This window comes from Heptranchias perlo, chromosome 5 (genome assembly GCF_035084215.1).
Source record: "Heptranchias perlo isolate sHepPer1 chromosome 5, sHepPer1.hap1, whole genome shotgun sequence".
Lineage (NCBI taxonomy): Eukaryota > Metazoa > Chordata > Chondrichthyes > Hexanchiformes > Hexanchidae > Heptranchias > Heptranchias perlo.
Genome location: NC_090329.1, coordinates 116,924,552 through 116,952,406, shown reverse-complemented (window position 1 = coordinate 116,952,406; position 27,855 = coordinate 116,924,552). Strand labels below are relative to the sequence as shown.

The following is a 27,855-nucleotide window of genomic DNA, read 5'->3' as shown; positions in this document are numbered from 1 at the left end:
GAAGTGCAGTTCGTAGACAAACGGAGCAAACTAAAAACCCGGATGTGCCCAATAAGGGAATTATAAAATGACATAGAGAAAGTGAAATAAAGAGAGAATAAGATTAAAAGATTGAGATAAAATTTCAGGTTGGCAGACTGTGACTAGTGGGGTACCACAGGGATCGGTGCTTGGGCCCCAGCTATTCACAATCTATATCAATGATTTGGATGAAATGTAATATTTCCAAGTTTGCTGATGACACAAAACTAGGTGGGAATGTGAGTTGTGAGGAGGATGCAAAGAGGCTTCAAGGGGATATAGACAGGCTAAGTGAGTGGGCAAGATCATGGCAGATGGAATATAATGTGGAAAAATGTGAAGTTATCCACTTTGGGAGGAAAAACAGAAATGCAGAATATTTTTTAAATGGTGAGAGATTGGGAAATATTGACGTTCAAAGGGATCTGGTTGTCCTTGTACATGAGTTACTGAAAGCTAACATGCAGGTGTAGCAAGCAATTAGGAAGGCAAATGGTATGTTGGGCTTTATTACAAGAGTATTTGAGTACAGGAGTAAAGATGTCTTATTGCAATTATATAGGGCGTTGGTGAGACCACACCTGGAGTATTGTGTACAATTTTGGTCTCCCTACCTAAGAAAGGATGTACTTACCATAGAGGGAGTGCAATGAAGGTTCACCAGACTGATTCCTGGGATGGCGGGATTGTCGTATGTGGAGAGATTGAGTAGACTAGGCCTGTATTCTCTAGAGTTTAAAAGGATGAAAGGTGATCTCATTGAAACATACAAAATTCTTACAGGGCTCAACAGGGTAGACGCAAGGAGGATGTTTCCCCTGGCTGGGGAGTCTAGAACCAGGGGTCACAGTCTCAGAATAAGGGATAGGCCATTTAGGACTGAGATGAGGAGAAATTTCTTCACTCAGAGGGTGGTGAATCTTTGGAATTCTCTACCCCACAGGGCTGTGGAGGCTCAGTCATTGAGTACATTCAAAAGAGAGATCGATAGATTTCTAGATATTAAAGGCATCAAAGGATATGGGATAGTGCAGGAAAATGGCGTTGAGGTAGAAGATCAGCCATGATCTTGTTGAATGGTGGAGCAGGCTCGGGGGGCCGAATGGCCTACTCCAGCTCCTATTTCTTATGTTCTTATGACAGAAGAAAAAAGTTTTTTAAAAAAATGTTTTCTTTAAATGTCCACAATCTATTAAAATCGGGAGGAATGAGACTCCACATTTTTAAAAGTTAATTTTTAGTGCCAGGGAGGTTGTTTGGTAGTCATTAAGACTTACCACACTGTTAAAACTTAGTTTAGACCTAAAAAACTGAGTGGACCTGTTTTGTGGCGAGATTACTTTGTTTCCAGCTGGGCAGGAGAGCAAGTTGGTGCTGGTCCGTTGATTCCATTGATTGCAGCGGCGATACCCCTTTAAGACGAAGCTGTCACATCGCCAGCGAACCAGAAAGAGCAAGTTCCGGATTTCCATGTTTAACTGCGCTTGCGCAGTCGCTGGAACTTGCTCTTCGATTTCGCCCTTAATAACGGTGAGTGCGGTTAGGCTCACTGTTTAAAAGCAATTTCTGGGCCAGTGATCCTAGATGCAATACTGCTACTAGATTAAGCAGTCAACTGCTATGCCCTCACATTCACTTCAGATCGGTGGAAAATATTGCACACAGGCAAAGGATCTGACAAGCTAAAACCACAAACCAAATTTATTTTTTAAAAATGAGGTAGAGTTATTAAAATACAGGAAATTGGATTACATTGGAATACAGAAGCTCTTCATTAATTAGAAGATTCTTGGGCCTAGATATTGGATTGCGCTTGGATCGGGGAGTGGTCCCAGTGCAGCACGTGCTGCATGCACCTAACGATGCCGGCAGCTGGACTACAGCAAATTGGTCTGCCGGGTCCCAGTCACAACCCCAGAGGCAGCTTGCCCAGCCCGGGGGCAGTATGATAAGCCGGCTCAGACTACAACAACAACTTACATTTATATAGCACCTTTAACGTAGTAAAATGCCCCAAGGAGCTTCAAAGGAGCTATTGTCAAACACAATTTGACATCGAACTACATAAAGAGATGTTAGGACAAAGCTTGGTGAAAGAGGCAGGTTTTAAGGATCATCTTAAAGGAGGATAGAGTAACAGAGTGGTTTAGGGAGGGAATTCCAGAGCTTCGGGCCTAGATATCTGAAGACATGGCCGCCAGTGGTGGAGCGATTAAAATCGGGGATGCGCAAGAGGCCAGAATTGGACGAGCGTGGAGATCTTGGAGGATTGTAGAGCTGGAGGAGGTGACAGAGATAGGGAGGGGCGAGGCCATGGAGGGATTTGAAAACCAGGATGAGAATTTTAAAATCGAGGCATTGCTGGACCGGAAGCCAATTTAGGTCAGCAAGCACAGGGGTGTTGGGTGAGCAGGACTTGGTGCGAGTTAGGATACGGGCAGCAGAGTTTTGGATGAGCTCAAGTTCATGGAGGGTGCAAGGTGGGAGGCATGCCAGGAGAGCATTGGAATAGTCGAGTCTTGAGGTAACAAAGGCATAGATGAGGGTTTCAGCAGCAGGATGAGCTGAGGCAGGGGCCGAGACAAGCGATGTTACGGAGGTGGAAGAAGGCGGTCTTGGTGACGCCAGCCGAGGTTGTTGGCTATGAGGAGGCAATCGGGTTGGGGGTGATCGGCAGCGGCCCACAGATTTATTGTGGACTTCAAAATAAGGTAAGTACAAAATTTCAAACTTAAGGACAGCTTTTGAGCACCGCTAATTAGGCTGCCAAGGACCTGAAGAAATTCACCGCAGCATGCACGATACACGTGCAGTCCAGTTTTGCAAAGGGGGCTTGAAACGGGTATTGGGTCGCCTATTTGCATATGCAAAGGGCCTAATGCCTGTTTCAGTTGCGCACCCTGGACACCTATGGATGAGCCTTGTCTGAATACTTCATGATCATTATCAGACTGTAAAATCAGATTGCAGCCTTGATCTTTCACTTTTGATGTTTGTCACTTTAACATCCTACATATAATCTGTATCTGTCTGTAGATCTCTGCTCTATTAAGAGCATATGAAGAGAAACCATATAGAACATATTTTTCTGTATTTTTCACAAAATGTCTAAGGGGTAATTTTTCGACTGCATTGCTGGTGGGGACAGGAGGGTCCTTTCCTGCCGAAAACTCATATTGGAAATTCGGATACGTGCTCCATGTGATTTTCCACTGTTATTTTAAATGGTCAGAAAATTGTATTGGGTAATTCTAGCTCAGTAGAGTGATGGTGATTGTAAAAGAAACATCACAAATGTATCTTGTATCGTTGTCCTTGCATTCAGCGCCACCTTGCCTGCTGCTGTGTTCTCTCTCTCTCTCTCTCTACTATTGGTAGTAGATTCTGCATGCTGGAATCCTAAATCTCTTCACAATGCTACTTTCCTCTCCCCTCCTTCACGAGCCTCCTGAAAATTTACCCTTTCAACCGTACTTTCAGTTGCCTCCCTTACCTTTACTCGCACTTCCTGCTCAGTGCCCACCCCTATTCCTGCAAAGCACCGTGAGTTGTTTTGGTATGTGACAGGCACTGTATAAACGTGTTGCGCTTTAGTAACATCCACACAAGTTTAATGATTGTGATTTTATTGAAGTAGATTTCTCATGGAATATTTCACAGTTGACTACCAGAAATATTGTTGCTTGTGCATTGTTTCAAATGTTTGGTACTTTTCACAATTATTATAGGACCTATGAAATTGTATTAAATGGTGGAACGCCGTATGAAAAAGGGTTAGAAGTGGATCCAACACTTTCTAAGAGAGGTGAGGTATATTTATTTTTAAAAATAATTATACCAATATTTTGGTCAAACTTGTGGAGTGTGTTTTGATTCCTTAACCACCTTGTCAGCAAATATTCAGTCACCCTTGAACAATATCCTAATCTTGTTTTGCATTTCTGCTTTAGCCTCCCTTTTTGAACAGATGATGGTGTCCAGGAAACAACCTAAACTCCTAGTGAAGCTGAAGTCACCAACTAGTCAGATGAGAAGTATCCTAAAGTAGGTATTTCTGATCTGTGACATGGTCATTTATTTTGTAACACAAACTTTTAGCTTAACCTAACCAAGCCAATCTAAACGATGCTTTTCTTTGTGAATAAGTTGTTCTTTTTGTTGAAGTAAATATAAGAACATAAGAACATAAGAAATTGGAGCAGGAGTAGGCCAATCGGCCCCAAGAGCCTGCTCCGCCATTCAATAAGATCATGGCTGATCTGATCCTAACCTCAAATCTAAATTCATGTCCAATTTCCTGCCCGCTCCCCGCAACCCCAAATTCCCTTTACTTCTAGGAAACTGTCTATTTCTGTTTTAAATTTATTTAATGATGTAGCTTCCACAGCTTCCTGGGGCAGCAAATTCCACAGACCGCCTACCCTCTGAGTGAAGAAGTTTCTCCTCATCTCAGTTTTGAAAGAGCAGCCCCTTATTCTAAGATTATGCCCCCTAGTTCTAGTTTCACCCATCCTTGGGAACATCCTTACCGCATCCACCCGATCAAGCCCCTTCACAATCTTAGATGTTTCAATAAGATCGCCTCTCATTCTTCTGAACTCCAATGAGTAGAGTCCCAATCTACTCAACCTCTCCTCATATGTCCACCCCCTCATCCCCGGGATTAACCGAGTGAACCTTCTTTGTACTGCCTCGAGAGCAAGTATGTCTTTTCTTAAGTATGGACACCAAAACTGTATGCAGTATTCCAGGTGCGGACTCACCAATACCTTATATAACTGCAGCAATACCTCCCTGTTTTTATATTCTATCCCCCCAGCAATAAAAGCCAACATTCCGTTGGCCTTGATCACCTGCTGCACCTGCAAACTAACTTTTTGATTTTCTTGCACTAGGACCCCCAGATCCCTTTGTACTGCAGTACTTTCCAGTTTCTCGCCATTATGATAATAACTTGCTCTCCGATTTCTCCTGCCAAAGTGCATAACCTCACATTTTCCAATATTGTATTGCATCTGCCAAATCTCCGCCCACTCACCCAGCCTGTCTATATCCCCTTGTAGGTTTTTTATGTCCTCCTCACTCTCTACTTTCCCTCCCATATTTGTATCATCTGCAAACTTTGATATGTTACACTCGGTCCCCTCCTCCAAATCGTTAATATAGATTGTAAAGAGTTGGGGACCCAGCACCGACCCCAGCGGAACACCACTGGCTACAGGTTGCCAGTCCGAGAATGTACCATTTATCCCAACTCTCTGCTTCCTGTTAGATAACCAATCCTCCACCCATGCCAGAATATTACCCCCAATCCAGTGATTCTTTATCTTGAGCAATAATCTTTTATGTGGCACCTTGTCGAATGCCTTCTGGAAGTCCAAATGCACTACGTCCACTGGTTCCCCTTTATCCACCCTGTATGTTATATCCTCAAAGAACTCAAGCAAATTTGTCAGACATGACTTCCCCTTCGTAAAGCCATGCTGACTTTGTCCTATTAAATTATGTTTATCCAAATGTTCCGCTACTGTCTCTTTAATAATAGACTCCAAAATTTTACCCACCACAGATGTTAAGCTAACTGGTCTATAATTTCCAGCCTTCTGCCTACTACCCTTTTTAAATAAGGGTGTTACATTAGCAGTTTTCCAATCTGCCGGGACCTTTGCCGAGTCCAGAGAATTTTGGAAAATTATTACCAAAGCATCCACAATCCCTACTGCCACTTCCCTCAAGACACTGGGATGTAAGCCATCAGGTCCAGGGGATTTATCCGCCTTGAGTCCCATTAATTTACTGAGTACCAATTCCTTAGTGATTTTAATCGTATTTAGCTCCTCCCCCCCTCAAGCCCCCTGTTTGTCCAGTGTTGGGATATTCTTAGTGTCCTCTACCGTAAAGACTGAAACAAAATATTTGTTCAGCATTTTTGCCATCTCCATGTTTCCCACCATTAATTTCCCGGTCTCATCCTCTAAGGGACCTACGTTTGCCTTAGCCACCCTTTTTTCTTTTTATCTAACTGCAGAAACTCTTGCTATCTGTTTTTATATTTTTTGCTAATTTATTTTCATAATCTATCTTCCCTTTCTTAATCAATCCTTTTGTTACTTTTTGCTGTCTTTTGAAGACTTCCCAATCTTCTATCCTCCCACTAAGTTTGGCTACCTTATATGTCCTTGTTTTTAGTCGGATACTATCCTTAATTTCTTTACTTAGCCACGGATGGCTGTCATTTCTTTTACACCCTTTTTTCCACAGTGGAATATATATTTTTTGAAAGTTGTAAAATAACTCCTTGAATGAATTGTAAACAATTTTACAACACCAAGTTATAGTCCAGCAATTTTATTTTAAATTCACAAGCTTTCGGAGATTTTCTCCTTCCTCAGGCAAATGCCTGATTTGCCTGAGGAAGGAGAAAATCTCCGAAAGCTTGTGAATTTAAAATAAAATTGCTGGACTATAACTTGGTGTTGTAAAATTGTTTACAATTGTCAACCCCAGTCCATCACCGGCATCTCCACATCCTTGAATGAACACCACTGTTCATGTACCGTCTTACCCTTTAATCTATTTTCCCAGTCCACTTTAATCAATTCCGCTCTCATACCATCATAGTCTCCTTTATTCAAGCTCAGTACGCTTGTTTGAGAACCAACCTTGTCACCCTCTAATTGGATATGGAATATAACCATGTTATGGTCACTCATTCCAAGGGGATCCTTAACTAGGACATTATTAATTAATCCTGGCTCATTACACAGGACCAGGTCCAAGGTTGCTTGCCCCCTTGTAGGATCAGTTACATACTGCTCAAGAAATCCATCCCTAATACACTCAATAAACTCTTCCTCAAGGCTACCCTGCCCAATTTGATTTGTCCAGTTAATATGATAGTTAAAATCCCCCATAATTATAGCTGTTCCCAAATTACATGCCCCGACTATTTCCTGATTAATACTTCTTCCAGCAGAGTTGCAACTATTAGGAGGCCTATATACTACGCCCACGAGTGTTTTTTGCCCCTTATTATTCCTTATCTCTACCCAAACTGTTTCATTATCCTGATCCTTTGTCCCAATATCTTTTCTCTGTATTACAGTGATTCCTTCCCTTATTAACATAGCCACCCCACCTCCCCTTCCTTCCTGCCTGTCCTTCCTGATTGTTAAATACCCTGGCATATTTAATTCCCAGTCGCTGTCGCCCTGCAGCCATGTTTCTGTAATGGCCACAAGATCATACCCATACGTCGTTATTTGTGCCGTTAACTCGTCCATTTTGTTACGAATGCTACGTGCATTCAGATAAAGAACTTTCAAATATGTTTTGTGACACTTAGTTCCTGCTTTTTCCTTTTTTAACACTTTACCTTTTACTCCATACCTTCTGTCCCTTCCTGATACGCTTTTCTCTGTCTCCCTGCTCAGGTTCCCAACCCCCTGCCACAGCATTGATGCTGGGTTAATCGCCTTACGCCTTCTAGTTTTCATTTTATCTGCCGTGCCTAAAGTACCTAAAGTACACTTTCTTTCCCCTGCTCTATGCTTTTCCCTTTCACTTGTTCTTGAACAACTGTTTGTACTATTTGTATTGTAGATTTCCCCTGGGTCTTCCCCTCTCTTGCTGCTCTCAACTTTATTCCCTTCTGACTCCCCGCTCAGGTTCCCATCCCCCTGCCACTCTAGTTTAAACCTTCCCCAACAGCACTAGCAAACACCCCCGTGAGGAGATTTGTCCCGGTCCTGCTCGGGTGTAACCCGTCACGTTTGTACAGGTCCCACCTTCCCCAGAACCGGTCCCAATGTCCCAGGAATCTAAATCCCTCCCTCCTACACCACCTCTGCAGCCACGCATTCATCCTGTCTATTCTCCTGTTCCTATACTCACTAGCATGTGGCACCGGTAGTAATCCTGAGATCGCTACCTTTGAAGTCCTGCTTTTTAATTTATCTCCTAACTCCTTAAATTCACCTTGCAGGACCTCATCCCTTTTCTTACCTATGTCGTTGGTACCAATATGGACCACGACTACTGGCTGTTCACCCTCCCCCTCCAGAATGCCCTGTAGCCACTCCGTGACATCTTTGACCCTAGCACCAGGGAGGCAACATACCATCCTGGAGTCACGTTTGCGGCCGCAGAAACGCCTATCTGTTCCCCTTACAATTGAATCCCCTATCACTATAGCCCTGCCACTCTTCTTCCTCCCCTCCTGTGCAGCAGAGCCAGCCGTGGTGGCCCGAACCTGGCTCTTGCTGCTTTCCCCTGATAAGCCATCTCCCCCAACAGTATCCAAAGCAGAATATCTGTTTGAGAGGGAGATGGCCCCAGGGGACTCCTACTCTACCTGCCTAGTCCTTTTACTCTGCCTGGCGGTCACCCATTTCCTTTCTGCCTGCGTATTCTTTACCTGCGGTGTGACCACCTCACTGAACGTGCTATCCACGATAGTCTCAGCATCGCGGATGCTCCACAGTGAATCCACCCGCAGCTCCAGCTCCGAAAGACGGTTAGCCAGTAGCTGCAGCTGGACACACTTCCTGCACACATGGTCACCAGGGACACTGGTAGTGTCCATGACTTCCCACATAGTGCAGGAGGAGCATATCACGGGTGCGAGCTGTGCTGCCATGACTTGCCTTAGACTCTCAGACTCTCCTCCCGCTCTAGGTCTCCCCTTTTATACTCTGCTCACCTCTCGGTCTCTCCTGCCTCACCTGTGACGTCGCACAGTAGTTGTCTCTTGTTGTCGGTCTGCTGCTGCTTTTAATCCCCAATCTCAGTCTTCTACTCTCAGGTCCACTGCCGCTCTGCGGGAAAAGTTCGGAAAAGCAAGGCAAAGCAGCACCTCCTTCCCCCACTTCACCGAACTCCCACACTTACCAAACTCTCAGCAGCACACTGTGTAGTCCGCACTGACAGGCCCCTGTATTTCTACAGTTTGTGACTCAGATAAGTCAGGCCTGCCCCACCTTCAGGTACCAGTTGAATCTAGCTAACCAATTAACTTGCTACAGCAGCTCTCTCTGCTGAAGCCTGACAGAAACTTAAAAATTTAAACTTTTAAATTGAACTTAAACAGTTGAAGCAATATGCACTAGATTTAAAGAGATTAACCCTTAAACTCCCACACTTACCAAACTCTCAGCAGCACACTGTGTAGTCCGCACACCGTCAATATGAAATGATTCTTGCCCATTGCCCCTCTTGAGACTTGCAAGTAACTTTGATGGGGTCTAATTATTAAAATTGTTTATCGTTGATTTAGGATACGGGGGGGGGGTGAATTTCTGCGGGAGTTATCCTGCTCATCTGCCGTAACTTCGGCTGAAGAGCCGCAGAAACCCCTGAAAATGGCGTTAACGGCGTTTTTCCAGGGTTTTTGCAGCTGATGCGCCAAAGTTATAGCGGACAAGCACGAGGACCCCTGTGGAAATTCATTCCTTAGGTAACTAGGGAGAAACTATTTCCACTGGTTGGTGAGTCAGTAACTAAAGGGCATAAATTTGAAACCATCACCAAAAGGATGAAGGGAGCGATTGGGCAATTTTTTTCTTTTACACACAGAAGTTTGTTAGGACATGGAATGCCCTACCAGAAACAGTGGTGGGAGCAGAATCCAGAATAGCTTTTAAAAGGGATGTGGATAAATTATTTGAAAAAATAAATAGTTTGAAGGTCAGGGGAATGGGCCTAAGTGGATTGCTCCTTCAGAGAGCCAGCACAGATGCCATGGGCACATTGGCCTCATCTGTGTTGTTTGAATGTGCTTTTTATTTACTCTAGGGATGTGGTCAACACTGGCAATAGCAGATTTACTGCCCGTTGCTTGTTTCCCTCATTGCTCTGAGAAGGTGATAGTGGACTTTCTTCTTGTACTGCTGGACCCTACTGGATGTTAATTGTGCTCCTACAATGATATTAGTTAAGAAATGCCAAGATTTTGGCCCAGCAATGATAAAGGATAGTGATCTATGTCCAAGTGGAGATGGTGTGAGACTTGGAGGCGATGATTTCCCATGATGTTGCTGTTCCTGTCCTTTTCGGTGGTAGAAGCTGCAGGTCTGGGAGGTGATGTCACAATAAGTTTGGTGCATTGCTATAGTGCATCTTGTAGAGAGTCCATACAAAAGCTACAATGCACCGGCAGATCAGACTCACCAGAGGTGGGGGCTCAGTGCTATACTGTCGGGTAGGAGTGGCCCTGGGAATCCTCAACATTGACTCCAGACCCAATGAAGTCTTATGGCTTCAGGTCAAACATGGGTAGGGAAACCTTCTGCTGATTACTACCTGCTGCCCTCCTTCAGCTGATGAATCAGTACTCTGCCATGTTGAACACCAGTTGGAGGAAGCACTATGGGTAGCAAGGGCACAGAATATACTCTGGGTGGGGGAATTCAATATCCATCACCAAGAGTGGCTTGGTAGTACCACCACTCACCCAAGCTGGCCATGTCCTGAAGAACATAGCTGCCAGCCTGGGCTTGCAGCAGGTGGTGAGAAAACCAACATGGGGGAATAACCTACATGCACAGTGTTTAGCTCCATTCACAGTTTCTCAGATAATGAAGCAGTCCAGGCCCGCTTGCAGCAAGACCTGGACAACATACAGGCTTGGGTTGATGAGTTGCAAGCAACAATCCAGGCAATGACCATCTCCAACAAGAGGGAACTTAGCCACCTCCCCTTGACATTCAATAGCATTACCATTGCTGAATCTCCACCATCAATATCCCTGGGGGTCACCATTTACCAAAAACCCGACTGGACCAACCACATAAATTCTGTGGCTACTGAAGCAGGTCAGTGGCTGGGTATTCTGCAGCGCGTGGCTCACGTCCTGACTCCCCAAAATCTCGCCACCTTTTCAAAGGCAACTAGGGATAGACAATAAATGCTGGCAGCGACGCCCACATCCCGAGAATGAATATATTTTTTTAAAAACTGTTGTTTTCTGGTAAACGGTAAAAGCTATCTACATCAGCTGGTTAAGGCAGTGAGTAGCTGGACTCAAGTCCTAGGCTTGATTCCAATCTGTGCTGAGCTGGCTGATCATGTCAGAGCAGCAATAGGTATGCTGCAATTGGCTTCAGGGCCCCTTTAAGGGGGAAAAGATCGTCCTGTGTCCCTGCTCCTAATCCCTATCCAGTGTGCGTTGGGTGAGAATAGGATCGGAATTGGCTGTGATGCCTACTATGGTTGAAATAGCCTGCCGATGCTCACAGTCCAGCCTCTCATGTTAATGATGGCCATTTTGATGAGGTACTGGAGAGTAACCATTACTTGTAGGACTGTACTGCAGCAAGGAGTCCGCAGCTTAATGAGGAGGGAGGAAGGAGGGGAGAAAATTAGCTGAAAAAGAACAAAAGTGTTTTTTAAATCTACATTAGAATTTGTGAAGTGACACTAGGACCTTCCAAAATAACCTCAATGGACTGCCATTTTCCAAAAGACCGCAAGTGGGATAAAAATTAGCCATTAGTCCAGTTTAGACCTTTAGTTACCGTGGCTTTAAGCTACTAATTCTAAAATAAAGACACTCTATGTCAGAAATCTGCATTCATTAACTGAATTTAAAGTTTCAACAAAAAAATTGTTGAAACTTAATTTGTATTCACTGAAGGCTTAGAAGAGTTTTTTTTTATTCGTTCACGGGATGTGAGCGTCGCTGGCGAGGCCAGCATTTATTGCCCATCCCTAATTGCCCTTGAGAAGGTGGTGGTGAGCCGCCTTCTTGAACTGCTGCAGTCCGTGTGGTGACGGTTCTCCCACAGTGCTGTTAGGAAGGGAGTTCCAGGATTTTGACCCAGCAACAATGAAGGAACGGCGATATATTTCCAAGTCGGGATGGTGTGTGACTTGGAGGGGAACGTGCAGGTGGTGTTGTTCCCATGTGCCTGCTGCTCTTGTCCTTCTAGGTGGTAGAGGTCGCGGGTTTGGGAGGTGCTGTCGAAGAAGCCTTGGCGAGTTGCTGCAGAGTATTTTAGATGATAATGAATTCAACATAAAAAGAATAATATATATGCAATAAAGCATGCCACACAATTCACTCTGATAAAACATTTAAATGAGTTTACCCAACTACATAACAGATGGCCAGCCAGGCCCATGAGATGCATGAAAGTTGTGTCACACAGCGACACATATGGTACTCTCTATTTAATGCAAGTTGAAAACAGTGCAATGGAATATTCAGTAAATTATATCCAATTTTATATTTAAGCAATGATGCAGAGAAATAGTGTAATCACATGCTGCGATTTAATCAGTTTATTAGCGGTGGGACTGCATCCTTGTGTGGACACTGCAGAAGCTGTAGAACAGTATAGGCCTACAGCCTGGAGCTATGGTTTAGTAGTTACAGTTCTGTTCCTGGTGATTGACTCCTATTAAGTAATTGCTTACTTTATTTACAGCTTACTTCCAGAAATTCTGGTCGGCCCCAAGTGCTACATCCACCTGCTGGCATTTTATCGACAGTTACTTGCAGATGCACTTCTTAAAGACCGAATTAGTATGCAAAATGCTGGTGAGAACATTAGGCCAAAAGACTGCACTACGTCCAAAAGTAAAAGTTACTGTGTGCTTTGGCTGGTTCCAATGAAGTACGCTGGGAAAATGCTCAACTATAAATATATATATATATATATTTCTAAAAGCAATTTATTTTCAGGTTCAACTGATGGTTGATCGAGTTTACACAGTGAATTGCTGAACTATACAGGCCAGGAATGTGTCAGGTTTAAACCCTGGTCTATGCTGGGTAAGCTAATCTCAGTTGTGGAGATGGTAGGGTACCACAATTGGCCAAAGTGCCCTTGGGTTTTGGGGGGAGGGGGAGCAGAATCAGCCAGGTTTCCTGCTCCGGATTGCTGTCCAGTGACCCCTTACTGGAAATTGGAGCAGGCAAATGCCAGGCAAAGACTAGATTGAGCTCAGCTGTGGTTTGTCCCGCTGGGGATATCACAGCTGAGCTTAATCTTGTCCTCATTCATCATCGAGGCTTACATATGAATCACGGCCACTTTGTAAACTAATAGAGGGAGACTGGTGCCTCAGCAATCAGGAGAGGAAGGAAGGAGAGAAAATTAGTGAGAGTGAAACTTCATTGCTGCAGACTATGTAATTCAAAATACTGTTGGCCTACTGCTTTTGCTATCTCAGCTGGATTGAACTTGCGTAAGATTCCAAGTGGGGTGCCCATCACTGGGAATTATTTTTACAACACTGATCAGTACATTGGTATTTTTAGAGCTTTTTAAAGAAGTTAAAAACCATTGATGCTGAGAGAGTACAATTGCTGTGGCATGATGGGTGGTGAGCTACTGGGTCCAGCGATTTGTTGTGTGAGGGTGAAATAAGAAAATAAAGACATCAATGGAAAAAGACTGACACAATTACTCATATTGTCATTTTTGCCACAAAGGAATACACTCTCATAGAACCATAGAAGTTTACAGCACAGTAGGAGAATCATTGGACCCATTGTTTCTGAGCTGGCTCTCTGCAAGAGCAATTTAAAACTAATCCCACTGCCCATTCTGCCCCCATAACCCTGTACCTTCCTCTGCTTCAAATATTTATTCACTGTACATTTAAAAGATGCAATGATCTCTGCCTCAACCATTCCTTGTGGCAAACCATTCCATGCTTCAGCAACCTACTGTGTAAAGAAATTTGTCCTACTTTCCTCACTCTCTTGGTGACAGTTTTAAATTAATGACCCCTCAGCAATGATTTCCTAACCAGAATAAATAGTCTTTTCCTATTCACTCTATGAAAAGGTAGGTGATGTAATGCATAGAATTTAGGGCCAGAGTGATCTCCTGGTCTAGTTTCTAATGCCAAAGGGGTCGTAAAGGAATTTCCCAGATTTTTTTCCCCCAAAATGGCTGGGGTTTTTGTCTGGTTTTCACCTCTCCCAGGAGAGCACATGGTATGGGGTGGGGAGTGTATATATTGTGATGCACAAGGTATCATGCTTGTGTGGGATAGGCTGGATGGTCCGGAGGGTCATTTCCTGTCTGTCATTGTTCATTTTGTTCATAAAACCCCATCTAATTTTAAAATCTTTGTTAAATCTCCTCTTAGCCTTCTCTACTCCAGTGGAAATAGTCCCAGTATCTCAAGTCTCTCCACATAATGCCCAATCCCTTTTGGACAAGGGCCTCCCCATCTACGATTAATGACGCTTCTGTCGACATGTTAAGCTTGACTAAAACCTAGCTCACTAATACTGATTGTTTCCGCCTCACTGAGGCAGCTATACAGTCCATCACTTTCCCAGCCCAAATCACCATGGCAATTGTGTGACTTTCATCGCCAGAGGAAGCTACTGGTTTTGGGCCAGTTCTTCTACTTTGCAATTTTCTTTGTTCAGAGCAAATTAGACAAAGTATTGGATTAATGTACACCTATCAGCATTGATTTTTCTGTTTACTTTCATTGCAGATCTCATCTGTAACCCAGTACTGGCAACTTTTTCAGAACTTCTGGAACAAACTGATATTGTAGATGCTCTTAGGGTAAGTCTGTACCATTTTCCTGACATGCTCAAAACCACAGTTAGTTTCAGCAGATTTTAAGACTGCTTACTTCCACCTCTGCAACATTGCATGCCTCTGTCCCCTACTCACCAATACATCGAGGTCCATCGAAACTACAGCACATTCAGCCCAACTGGTCCATGCCGGCGTTTATGCTCCACATGAGCCCCCTCCCTCCCTACTTCATCTAACCCTATCAGGATATCCTTCTAGTCCTTTCACCCTCATGCTTATCTAGCTACCCTTTAAATGCATTTAAGCTATTCACTTCAACTACTCCTTGTGGTAAAGAAGTTTCTCCTGAATTTGAGGTCGAATTTGAATCCTGGAGTTGAGGTTGAAGATCAGCCATGATCTGATTGAATGGCGGAGCAGGCTCGAGGGGCCATGTGGCCTACTCCTGCTCCTATTTCTTATGAGTTCCCTATTGGATTTATTAGCAACTATTTTATATTGATGACCTCTAGTTTTGGACTCTCCCACAAATGGTAACATTTTCTCTATGGCTACCCTATCAAAATCTTAAAGACCTCTATCAGGTCACCCCTCAGCCTTTTCTTTTCTAGAGAAAAGAGGTACAACCTGTTCAGCCTTTCCTGATGAGGATATCCTCTCAGTTCTGGTATCATCCTTGTGAATCCTTTTTGCACCTTCTCCAATGCCTCTATATCCTTTCTATAATATGAAGACCAGAACTGTGCACAGTACTCCAAGTGTGGTCTAATCAAAATTCTATACAAGTTTAACATAACTTTTTTGCTTTTCAATTCTATCCCTGTAGAAATGAACCCTAGTGCTTGATTTGCCTTTTTTGTGACCTTATTAACCTGCGTCGCTACTTTTAGTTCTTCATGGGAATGCTACATTACTGTGGTAAAACAGACCTATAGCTGGTGCCAGTTGATTGCTCAACCCTACCACTTAGGATTATAATAAATTAAATCACCAAATGCAACTAATCAGTCAAGTTTTCTTTGGCCAACAAGGAAGGGGAGAGTGCAGAGATTAGTACAGGGCCAGCCCTGGTCAGAAGGAGAGGTTGCCTCAAGAGATTGTATTTGATTGGCTTAAACTAATTACATAATTTTGACCTAGGGGTCAAACGCAGAATTACAGTCTTAAGTCATATTTTCCTCAAGTCTCTAGTTTGCCCAGCTCAGCTATATAGAGCATGTATATGTGGAAAGAAACTGCACCATAGGGCCCACTTAAGATCAACTTGAAGATCAGTGTCCATGCAGTACTTCCAATACGACAGTGACAATCATATCACTGTGTCAGTTGGTGTTGGTGCTGCAAATCCAACATTTAAAGAAGTAATGTGCTTTTTTTTAACCATCTCCATGCTGTGCACTCTCTCTGACCTATTCACAGGCTTGTGTCAGTAGTGTTCTGTAGATGCTTTAATGTCGTGAGATGCCAGATGCATGGTACTCCTACAATTGATCCCACTCTAATATAAAGCAGGGGAAGCTCTGAAACCTACATTTCCAAGGGCCACATGGTTTGTGTCGGGTCTGCATTCAAAACTGAATGTGAGGAGCTGGATTCCCATACCTTTGCCACGTAATCATGGTTCTGCAGCCCCGACAGGTATTTAATTTGGAGCAGCGAGGGGAGGTAATGTAAAATAGCGAAGAGCATGGCACAGAGGTTACATGTCTACATTTCAAGCTCTGCACCCGGAGTGTGACTCTAAATTTAAAAGTGCCAGATGATCTGTGTCTTCCTGTTGGGAAGGTCTCCAATGTGCCATAGCTCATCTGGGAGTGCACACACTGAGTGCCCAAACAGAGAAAGTCTTTCTTTTAACCCAACACTGATGTCAATCACCCTAATATGTCTTTTAAAGTAATGATTCGCTATAGATAGTTTTTTTTCATTCGTTCATGGGATGTGGGCATCACTGGCGAGGCCGGCATTTATTGCCCATCCCTAATTACCCTTGAGAACGTGGTGGTGAGCCTCCTTCTTGAACCGCTGCAGTCCATGTGGTGAAGGTTCTCCCACAGTGCTGTTAGGAAGGGAGTTCCAGGATTTTGACCCAGCGACAACGAAGGAACGGCGATATGTTTCCAAGTCAGGATGGTGTGTGAGTTGGAGGGGAACGTGCAGGTGGTGTTGTTTCCATGTGCCTGCTGCCCTTGTCCTTCTAGGTGGTAAGGTTGCAGGTTTGGGAGGTGCTGTTGAAGAAGCCTTGGTGAGTTGCTGCAGTGCATCCTGTAGATGGTACACATTGCAGCCACAGTGCACTGGTGGTGAAGGGAGTGATTGTTTAGGGTGGTGGATGGGGTGCCAATCAAGCGGGCTACTTTGTCCTGGATGGTGTCGAGCTTCTTGAGTGTTGTTGGAGCTGCACTCATCCAGGCATGTGGAGAGTATTCTATTACACTCCTTACTTGTGCCTTGTGGATGGTGGAAAGGCTTTGGGAAGTCAGGAGGTGAGTCACTCGCTGTAGAATACCCAGCCTCTGACCTGCTCTTGTAGCCACAGTATTTCTGGTCAGTGGTGACCCCCAGGATGTTGATGGTGGGGGATTCGGCGATGGTAATGCTGTTCAATGTCAAGGGGAGGTGGTTAGATTCTCTCTTGTTGGAGATGATCATTGTCTGGCATGAATGTTACTTGCCACTTATGAGCCCAAGCCTGGATGCTGTCCAGGTCTTGCTGCATGCGGGCACGGACTGCTTCATTATCTGAGGGGTTGTGAATGGAACTGAACACTGTGCAATCATCAGCGAACATCCCCATTTCTGATGTTATGATGGAGGGAAGGTCATTGATGAAGCAGCTGAAGATGGTTGGGCCTAGGACACTGCCCTGAGGAATTCCTGCAGCAATGTCCTGGGGTTGAGATGATTCGCCTCCAACAACCACTACCATCTTCCTTTGTGCTAGGTATGACTCCAGCCACTTGAGAATATTGGCCCTGATTCCCATTGACTTCAATTTTACTTGGGCTCCTTGGTGCCACATTTGGTCAAATGCTGCCTTGATGTCAAGGGCAGTCACTCTCACCTCACCTCACCTCTGGAATTCAGTTCTTTTGTCCATGTTTGGACCAAGGCTGTAATGAGGTCTGGAGCCGAGTGGTCCTGGTGGAACCCAAACTGAGCATCGGTGAGCAAGTTATTGGTGAGTAAGTGCCGCTTGATAGCACTGTCGACAACACCTTCCATCACTTTGCTGATGATTGAGAGTAGACCGATGGAGCAGTAATTGGCCGGATTGGATTTGTGCTGCTTTTTATGGACAGGACATACCTGGGCAATTTTCCACATTGTCGGGTAGATGCCAGTGTTGTAGCTGTACTAGAACAGCTTGGCTAGGGGTGCAGCTAGTTCTGGAGCACAAGTCCTCAGCACTACAGCCGGGATGTTGTCGGGGCCCATAGCCTTTGTATCTAGTGCACTCAGCCGTTTCTTGATATCACGTAGAGTGAATCGAATTGGCTGAAGACTAGCTTCCATGATAGTGGGGATATCGGGCGGAGGCCGAGATGGATCATCCACTCGGCACTTCTGGCTGAAGATGGTTGCAAACGCTTCAGCCTTGTCTTTTGCACTCACGTGCTGGACTCCGCCATCATTGAGGATGGGGATGTTCATGGAGCATTAATTAACATTTAATTGTCCACCACCATTCATGACTGGATGTGGCAGGACTGCAGAGCTTTGTTGGTTGTGGAATCGCTTAGCTCTGTCTATAGCATGTTGCTTCCGCTGTTTGGAATGCATGTAGTCCTGAGTTGTAGCTTCACCAGGTTGGCACCTCATTTTTAGGTATGCCTGGTGCTGTTCCTGACATGCTCTTCTACACTCCTCATTGAACCAGGGTTGATCCCCTGGCTTGTTGGTAATGGTCGAGTGAGGAATATGCCGGGCCACGAGGTTACAGATTGTGGCGGAATACAATTCTGCTGCTGCTGATGGCCCACAGCGCCTCATGAATGCCCAATTTTGAGCTGCTGGATCTGTTCTGAATCTATCCTATTTAGCATAGTGGTAGTGGCACATAATACGTTGGATGGTGTCCTCAGTGTGAAGACGGGACTTCGTCTCCACGAGGACTGTGCCGTGGTCACTCCTACCATCCACTCAGCACTTAGAGTTCATAGAGTCATAGAGTTATACAGCACGGATAGAGGCCCTTCGGCCCAACGTGTCCGCGCCGGCCATCAAGCCCTGTCTACTCTAATCCCATATTCCAGCATTTGGTCCGTAGCCTTGTATGCTATGGCATTTCAAGTGCTCATCCAAATGCTTCTTGAATGTTGTGAGGGTTCCTGCCTCCACAACCCTTTCAGGCAGTGAGTTCCAGACTCCAACTACCCTCTGGGTGAAAAACTTCTTTCTCAAATCCCCTCTAAACCTCCCGCCTTTTACCTTGAATCTATGTCCCCTTGTTATAGAACCCTCAACGAAGGGAAAAAGCTCCTTAGTATCCATCCTATCTGTGCCCCTCATAATTTTGTACACCTCAATCATGTCCCCCCTCAGCCTCCTCTGCTCCAAGGAAAACAAACCCAATCTTCCCAGTCTCTCTTCATAGCTGAAGCGCTGCAGCCCTGGTAACATCCTGGTGAATCTCCTCTGCACCCTCTCCAAAGCGATCACATCCTTCCTGTAGTGTGGCGACCAGAACTGCACACAGTACTCCAGCTGTGGCCTAACCAGTGTTTTATACAGCTCCATCATAACCTCCTTGCTCTTATATTCTATGCCTCGGCTAATAAAGGCAAATATCCCATATGCCTTCTTTACCACCTTATCTACCTGTTCCGCCGCCTTCAGGGATCTGTGAACTTGCACACCAAGATCCCTCTGACCCTCTGTCTTGCCTAGGGTCCTCTTCTGGCTGAAGATGGTTGCAAACGCTTCAGCCTTGTCCTTTGCACTCACGTGCTGGACTCTGCCATCATTGAGGATGGGGATGTTCATGGAGCATTAATTAACATTTAATTGTCCACCACCATTCATGGACAGATACATTTGCGACAGGTAGATTGGTGAGGACGAGGTCAAGTAGGTTTTTCCCTAGTGTTGGTTCGCTCACCACCTGCCGCAGGCCCAGTCTAGCAGTTATGTCCTTCAGGACTCGGCCAGCTCTATCAGTAGTGTTGCTACCGCACCACTCTCGGTAATGGACATTTTAAGTCCCCCAACCAGAGTACATTCTGTGCCCTTGCTACCCTCAGTGCTTCCTCCAAGTGGTGCTCAACATGGAAGAGGACTGATTCATCAGCTGAGGTAGGGCGGTAGGTGATAATCAGCAGGAGGTTTCCTTGCCCATGTTTGACCTGATGCCATGAGATTTCATGGGGTCCAGAGTCAATGTTGAGGACTCCCAGGGCCACTCCCTCCTGACTGTATAGAAACATAGTAAATAGGAGCAGAAGTAGGCCATTCGGCCCTTCGAGCCTGCTCCGCAATTCAGTATGATCATGGCTGATCCTCTATCTCAATACCATATTCCCGCCCACTCCCTATACCCCTTGATGCCTTCTGTGTCTAGAAATCTATCTATCTCCTTCTTAAATATATTCAGAGACTTGGTCTCCACAGCCTTCTGTGGTTGAGAATTCCACATGTTCACCACCTTCTGCGTGAAGAAATTTCTCCTCATCTCAGTCCTAAATATCCTGCCCCGTTTCCTGAGACTGTGACCCCTCATTCTAGACCCCCCCAGCCAGGGGAAACATCCTCCCTGCATCCAGTCTGTCTCGCCTTGTCAGAATTCTATACGGTTCAATGAGATCCCCTCTCATTCTTCTAAACTCTAGTGAATACAGGCTGAGTCGACCCAATCTCTCCTCATACAACAGTCCTGCCATCCCAGGAATCAGTCTGGTGAACCTTCGCTGCACTCCCTCTATGGTGAGTATATCCGTTCTTAGGTAAAGAGACAAAAACTGTACTCAATACTCCAGGTGTGGTCTCACCAAGGCCCTGTATAACTGCAGTAAGACGTCCTTGCTCCTGTACTCAAATCCTCTTGTAATGAAGGCCAACATACCATTTACCTTCCTAACTGCTTGCTGCACCTGCTTGTTTGCTTTCAGTGATTGGTGTACAAGGACACCCAGGTCCCTTTGTTCATCAACATTTCCCAAACTATCACCATTTATATAATACTCTGCCTTTCTGTTTTTCCTTCCGACGTAGATAACGTCACGTTTATCCACGTTATACTGCATCTGCCGTGTATTTGCCCACTCACTCAACTTGTCTAAATTGCCTTGAAGCCTCTTTACATCCTCCTCACAACTCACGATCCCACCTAGTTTTGTATCGTCAGCAAACTTGAAAATATTACATTTGGTTCCCTCATCCAAATCATTGATATATATTGTGAATAGCTGGGGCCCAAGCACTGATCCCTGCGGTACCCCACTAGTCACTGCCTGCCATCCTGAAAAAGACCCATTTATTCCTACTCTCTGTTTCCTGTCTGTTAACCAATTTTCAATCCATGCCAGTATATTACCCCCAATCCCATGTGCTTTAATTTTGCTCACTTATACGGGACTTTGTCAACAGCCTTCTGAAAATCCAAATACACCACATCCGCTGGTTCTCCCTTATCTATCCTACCAGTTACATCCTCAAAAAAACTCCAGTAGGTTTGTCAAACACTATTTCCCTTTCATAAATCCATGTTGGCTTTGTCTAATCTCGTTGATATTTTCTAAGTGTCTTGTTATCACATCCTTTATAACAGACGCTAGCATTTTCCCTACTACTAATGTTAGGCTAACTGGTCTGTAGTTCCCTGTTTTCTCTCTCCCTTTTTTAAATAGTGGGGTTACATTTGCCACCCTCCAATCTGCATAATCTATAGAATTTTGGAAGATGACAACCAATGTATCCACTATTTCCATGGCTACCTCTTTTAATACTCTGGGATGCAGATTATCAGGCATTTGGGATTTATTGGCTTTCCGTATACTACTGTACCGCCACCTCTGGTGGGTCTGTCCTGCCAGTGGGACAGGACATACCCAGAGATGGTGATTGAAGAGTCTGCGAGTATGGCTATGTCCGACTTTGCTTGACTAGTCTGTGGGACAGCTGTTCCAATTTTGGCACAAGTCCCCAGATGTTAGTGAGGACGACTTTGCAGGATCGACTGGGCTTAGTTTGCCTTTGTCGTGTCCGGTGGTCCGTCCAGTTTTATTCTGTAGCGAGATTGTACAACTGAGTGGCTTGCTTGGCCATTTCTGATGGTGATTAAGAATCAACCACATTGCTGTGGGTCTGGAGTCACATATAGGCCAGATCGGGTAAGGACATTACTGAACCAGATGGGATTTTACGACAATCCGGTAGTTTCATGGCCACCATTACTGATACTATTTTTTTTAAATTCCAGATTTTATTTAATTGTATTCAAATTCCCCAGCTGCCGTGGTGGGATTCTCGTGACTCCAGGTCTCTGGATTACTAGTCCAGTAATGTAACCACTATGCTACCGTACCCGTATTAGTTTCATTTTATTATTAGTAAAATGACTTTGTACTTAATTGGCGTAGTAGGCCATGATTTTTCTATATTCCTCGCGGGAGTTCTGTTATGTATTATTTAAAGATGACCTTTGTTTAAATTTTTTATTTCTGTAACTGGGGATAAGGAAGTTTTTTTTTACTGTTTTATTAAGCAGTGTAAATGTTAGAAATGTTCTTCGCTGTCACTGATATCTGTTTGTTTTCCATTTGACAGAGTGCATGGTCTGAAAAGGAAATAACTCTAAGGCGGTCCGAGAAGGTAATAGTATTGTGTTTTTAGGTGTATGTTCTCAGCTTCTGAACAAGTCTGGTTTGCCTGTAAATTAACAGTAACATGAAGTAATGTTAACTTAGAAAGAAAACCCCTGCCTGAAACAGATTTGATTCCTCCATTCTGAAAAGTTTCCAGTCTCTGCTATGAAAAAGTACCGAACCCGCGGCCAGGCTGTTTTTTGTTGAGGGGGAGGCACTATCAGATGGGGAATCTTCATTAAACAGCTCTTGAGTTCAAGAGCAACATTGGCAACCTGCAGGAGGTATGTGGCTGGAAGGACTTCTAAGATGGGGATAAACAGAAAAAAATAGAACCTCGACAAAAAAAAATGATAGCTAATTTATAACTACCTGGCTGCTAATTCTAAAAGAGCCGTACTTTTGAAAGCACAAATTCTTTCTCTAACCATTTTTTTAGGTCTGCCTGTGCTGCACACAATTATCTGGCTTGGAACTCAAGCAGATGAATTGTCTCGGTGGCATTCAGTAGTTTGCTGCTAGGAGGAATGCGCACTTAAGTTTTGTTATTTTAAATGTTTCCCTTCCCTCTCTGTGTGGAAGCACTTGGGTTCCATTTTGACAATAAAATCCAGTATGCGATAAAGAATATGAAAAAAGGAAAGGCAGATGAAGCCGTAACAGAGATGCTGCAGGATGGGGAAATTGGCCTACAGAAAATGGCCCAACTCTGTGATATGATCTACAGTTAGAAATCCTACTCATGGACGTGGCCAGATCTATGTTCAGAACAAAGGCCACAGAATTTGGAGAATACAGAACCATCAGTCTCATGAACGATGGTGTGAAAATGCTAAAAATCATCATATTAGTAAGAGGAAGAGGATAATATACTTGACATTCCAGTGAAACTACTAATGAATCAAGGAGTCTAACTCACTAACGTTAATGTAAGCAAGAAAACAGTATTAGAAAAAATAATGGCACTAAAGGTTGACAAATCCCCAGGATCTGATGGTTTCCACCCTGGGGTTCTAAAGGAAATAGGTGAGGAAATTGCAGATGCTTTAGCCATAATCTTCCATAGCTCTCTCAATTCAGGCATTGTCCCTCTAGATTGGAAAATTGCAAACATAACTCCATTATTTAAGAATGGTGTGAGCGAGAAACCAGGTAATTATAGACCTGTTAGTCTTACATCTGTTGTGGGGAAGTTATTGGAATCTTTAATTAAGAACAGAGTGACTGAGCACTTAGAAAAATTTGAGCTGATTCGAGAGAGCCAACATGGATTTCTAAGGGGTAGGTCATGTCTAACGAACCTAATTGAATTTTTTGAGGAAGTAACTAAAGTAGTAGACAGAGGAATGTCTATGGATGTAGTTTATATGGACTTGCAGAAGGCATTCGATAAGGTTCCACATAAGAGACTGTTGGCTAAAGTTAAAGCTCATGGAATTGAAGGCAAATTATTGACCTGGTTAGGATATTGGTTAGGCGGTAGGAGACAGAGTAGGGATAATGGGTATGTACTCGAATTGGAAGGAAGTGACTAGTGGTGTCCCACAAGGATCTGTGCTGGGGCCTCAACTATTCACGATATTTTTAATGACTTAGATAACCCAATAGAGAGCCATATATCCAAGTTTGGCGATGACACAAAAATTGGTGGCATAGTAAGCAGAGTAGATGGAAGCATAAAATTACAAAGAGACATTGATAGATTAAGTGATTGGGCAAAACTGTGGCAGATGAATTTCAACGCAGTTAAGTGTGAGGTCATCCATTTTGGACTAAAGAGGACAGGTCCGAGTAGGTCTGCTTTTCATCAGAGCGGAGAAGGTTCAGATATTATGATTAGAAAAATGATAAAGGTCTTCAAGGTTATCAAGGGTTATGATGAGGTAAATGGGGCGCTAAATTGGGCCGTGCAGTGCCATTTGTTTCGGCGCTGCACGGCCTTTCCGACATCCAAGATGGCATCTTAGATACGCACGCACGTTTCCAGCGTGACGTACACCGGACGCCATCTTGGAATAGGAGTTAGCGCAGGTAACGAACGCCGGCTGCATGTAAAGTAAGGAGAAAATGGAAACAATCAGTGTGTAACGCTGATTTAAAGTGATAGACACCATTTTGGCACTTAATGCTCAACTCAACGCACAGTCTTGATCCCGACCATCTGAACGTGTCTTAGAGTACCTGGAAGACCCCCGCCAGTGCTATTTAAAGGGACCATGCAGGATTCATAGGTTAGTGGCTGGATTATTGCTTCTGGCTGCTGATGCATTTGTAACTGCTTTTGGTGGATTCTTAGACTTGAATACTAGGACACTGGGATATAGCCGAACATTTAGAGCCAGGACGTACAGGAGTGAAGTTAGGAAATGCTTCTCCAAGCAAAGGATGGGAGAAGTTTGGAACGCTCTTCTGCAAACGGCAGTTGATGCTAGCTCAATTGTGAATTCTAAATCTGAGATTAATAGATTTCTGTGAACCAAGGTTATTAAGGGGTACGGTAGCATAGTGGTTATGTTACTGGACTAGTAATCCAGAGACCTGGACTAAAATCCGGAGTCATGAGTTTAAATCCCGCCACGGCAGCTGGTTAATTTAAATTCAATTAATTAAATAAAAAATCTGGAATTAAAATACTAGTATCAGTAATGGTGGCCATGAAACTACCGGATTGTCATAAAAACCCCTCTGGTTCACTAATGTCCTTCAGAGAAGGAAACCTGCCGTCCTTACCCGGTCTGGCCTAAATGTGACTCCAAACCCACAGCAATGTGGTTAATTCTTAATTGCCCTCTGAAATGGCCTAGCAAGCCACTCAGTTGTAAAATCTCGCTACGAAAAGCCATAATAAGAATAAAACCGGATGGACTACCTGGCATCAGACCACTAGGCAGCGGACACGACAACGGCAAACCAAGCCCAGTCGACCCTGCAAGGTCCTCCTCACTAACATCTGGGGACTTGTGCCGAAATTGGGAGATCTGTCCCACAGACCAGTCAAGCAACAGCCTGACGTAGCCATACTCACAGAATCATATCTTTCAGCCAACGTCCCAGACTCTTCCATCACCATCCCTGGGTATGTCCTGTCCCACCGGCAGGACAAACCCACCAGAGGTGGCGGTACAGTGATATACAGTCAGGAGGGTGTGGCCCTGGGAGTCCTCAACATTGTGGACCCCATGAAATCTCATGGCATCAGGTCAAACATGGGCAAGGAAACCTCCTGCTGATTACCACCTACCGTCCTCCCTCAGCTGATGAATCAGTACTCCTCCATGTTGAACACCACTTGGAGGAAGCACTGAGGATAGCAAGGGCACAGAATGTCCATCACCAAGAGTGGCTCGGTAGCACCATTACTGACCGAGCTGGCAGAGTCCTGAAGGACATAGCTGCCAGACTGGGCATGCGGCAGGTGGTGAGAGAAACAACACGAGGGAAAAACTGACTTGACCTCGTCCTCACAAATCTACCTGTCGCAAATGCATCTGTCCATGGCCGTGTTGGTAGGAGTGACCACCGCACAGTCCTCGTTGAGATGAAGTCCCATCTTCGCACTGAGGACACCATCCAACGTGTTGTGTGGCACTACCACCGTGCTAAATGGGATAGATTCAGAACAGATAAAGCAGCTCAAAACTGGGCACCCATGAGGCATTGTGGGCCTTGCAGCAGCAGAACTGGATTCCAGCACAATCTGTAACCTCATGGCCCGGCATATTCCTCACTCTACCATTACCAACAAGCCAGGGGATCAACCCTGGTTCAATGAGGAGTGCAAAAGAGCATGCCAGGAGCAGCACCAGGCGTACCTAAAAATGAGGTGCCAACCTGGTGAAGCTACAACTCAGGACTACGTGCGTGCTAAACAGCGGAAGCAACATGCTATAGACAGAGCTAAGCGATTCCACAACCAACGGATCAGATCAAAGCTCTGCAGTCCTGCCAAATCCAGTTGTGAATGGTGGTGGACAATGAAACAACTAACGGGAGGAGGAGGCTCTGCAAACATCCCCATCCTCAATGATGGCAGAGTCCAGCACGTGAGTGCAAAAGACAAGGCTGAAGCATTTGCATCCATCTTCAGTCAGAAGTGCCGAGTGGATGATCCATCTCTGCCTCTTCCCGATACCCCCGCCATCACAGAAGCCAGTCTTCAGCCAATTCAATTCACTCCACGTGATATCAAGAAACGGCTGAGTGCACTGGATACAGCAAAGTCTATGGGCCCCGACAACATCCCAGCTGTCATGCTGAAGACTTGTGCTCCAGAACTAGCTGCGCCTCTAGCCAAGCTGTTCCAGTACAGCTACAACACTGGCATCTACCCGACAATGTGGAAAATTGCCCAAGTATGTCCTGTCCACAAAAAGCAGGACAAATCCAATCCGGCCAATTACCGCCCCATCAGTCTACTCTCAATCATCAGCAAAGTGATGGAAGGTGTCGTCGACTTACTCACCAATAACCTGCTCACCAATGCTCAGTTTGGGTTCCGCCAGGTCCACTCGGCTCCAGACCTCGTTACAGCCTTGGTCCAAACACGGACAAAAGAGCTGAATTCCAGAGGTGAGGTGAGAGTGACTGCCTTTGACATCAAGGCAGCATTTGACCGAGTGTGGCACCAAGGAGCCCTAGTAAAATTGAAGTCAATGGGAATCGGGGAAAACTCTCCAGTGGCTGGAGTCATACCTAGCACAAAGGAAGATGGGAGTGGTTGTTGGAGGCCAACCATCTCAGCCCCAGGACATTGCTGCAGCAGATCCTCAGGGCAGTATCCTAGGCCCAACCATCTTCAGCTACTTTATCAATGACCTTCCCTCCATCATAAGGTCAGAAATGGGGATGTTCGCTGATGATTGCACAGTGTTCAGTTCCATTCGCAACCCCTCAAATAATGAAGCAGTCCGAGCCCACATGCAGCAAGACCTGGACAACATCCAGGCTTGGGCTCATAAGTGGCAAGTAACATTCGCGCCAGATAAGTGCCAGACAATGACCATCTCTAACAAGAGAGAGTCTAACCACCTCCTCTTGACATTCAATGGCATTACCATCGCCGAATCACCCACCATCAACATCCTGGGGGTCACCATTGACCAGAAACTTAACTGGACCAGCCATATAAATACTGTGGCTACGAGAACAGGTCAGAGGCTGGGTATTCTGTGGCGAGTGACTCACCTCCTGACTCCCCAAAACCTTTCCACCATCTACAAGGCACAAGTCAGGAGTGTGATGGAATACTCTCCACTTGCTTGGATGAGTGCAGCTCCAACAACACTCAAGAAGCTCGACACCATCCAAGATAAAGCAGCCCGCTTGATTGGCACCCCAGCCACCACCCTAAACATTCACTCCCTTAACCACCAGCGCACTGTGGCTGCAGTGTGTACCATCCACAGGATGCACCGCAGCAATTCGCCAAGGCTTCTTCGACAGCACCTCCCAAACCCGCGACCTCTACCACCTAGAAGGACAAGAGCAGCAGGCACATGGGAACAACACCACCTGCAAGTTCC

General features: G+C 45.0%; 1 protein-coding gene across 2 annotated transcripts in view; it reads left to right on the top strand.

The window, feature by feature from the left end:
• The window catches only part of nphp1 (nephronophthisis 1), a 123,088-nt gene that overhangs the window by 83,758 nt on the left and 11,475 nt on the right, over nt 1-27,855 (top strand). Inside the window, exons 15-19 of one of the 2 annotated variants that reach the window (XM_067985080.1) lie at nt 3,750-3,826; nt 3,972-4,065; nt 12,447-12,559; nt 14,482-14,555; nt 22,296-22,340. In XM_067985080.1, the coding sequence (XP_067841181.1) occupies nt 3,750-3,826; nt 3,972-4,065; nt 12,447-12,559; nt 14,482-14,555; nt 22,296-22,340 (403 nt within the window). Of the gene's footprint in view, nt 1-3,749; nt 3,827-3,971; nt 4,066-12,446; nt 12,560-14,481; nt 14,556-20,359; nt 20,447-22,295; nt 22,341-27,855 lie in introns of those variants that run through there. The other variant, XM_067985081.1, reaches the window with a different exon arrangement.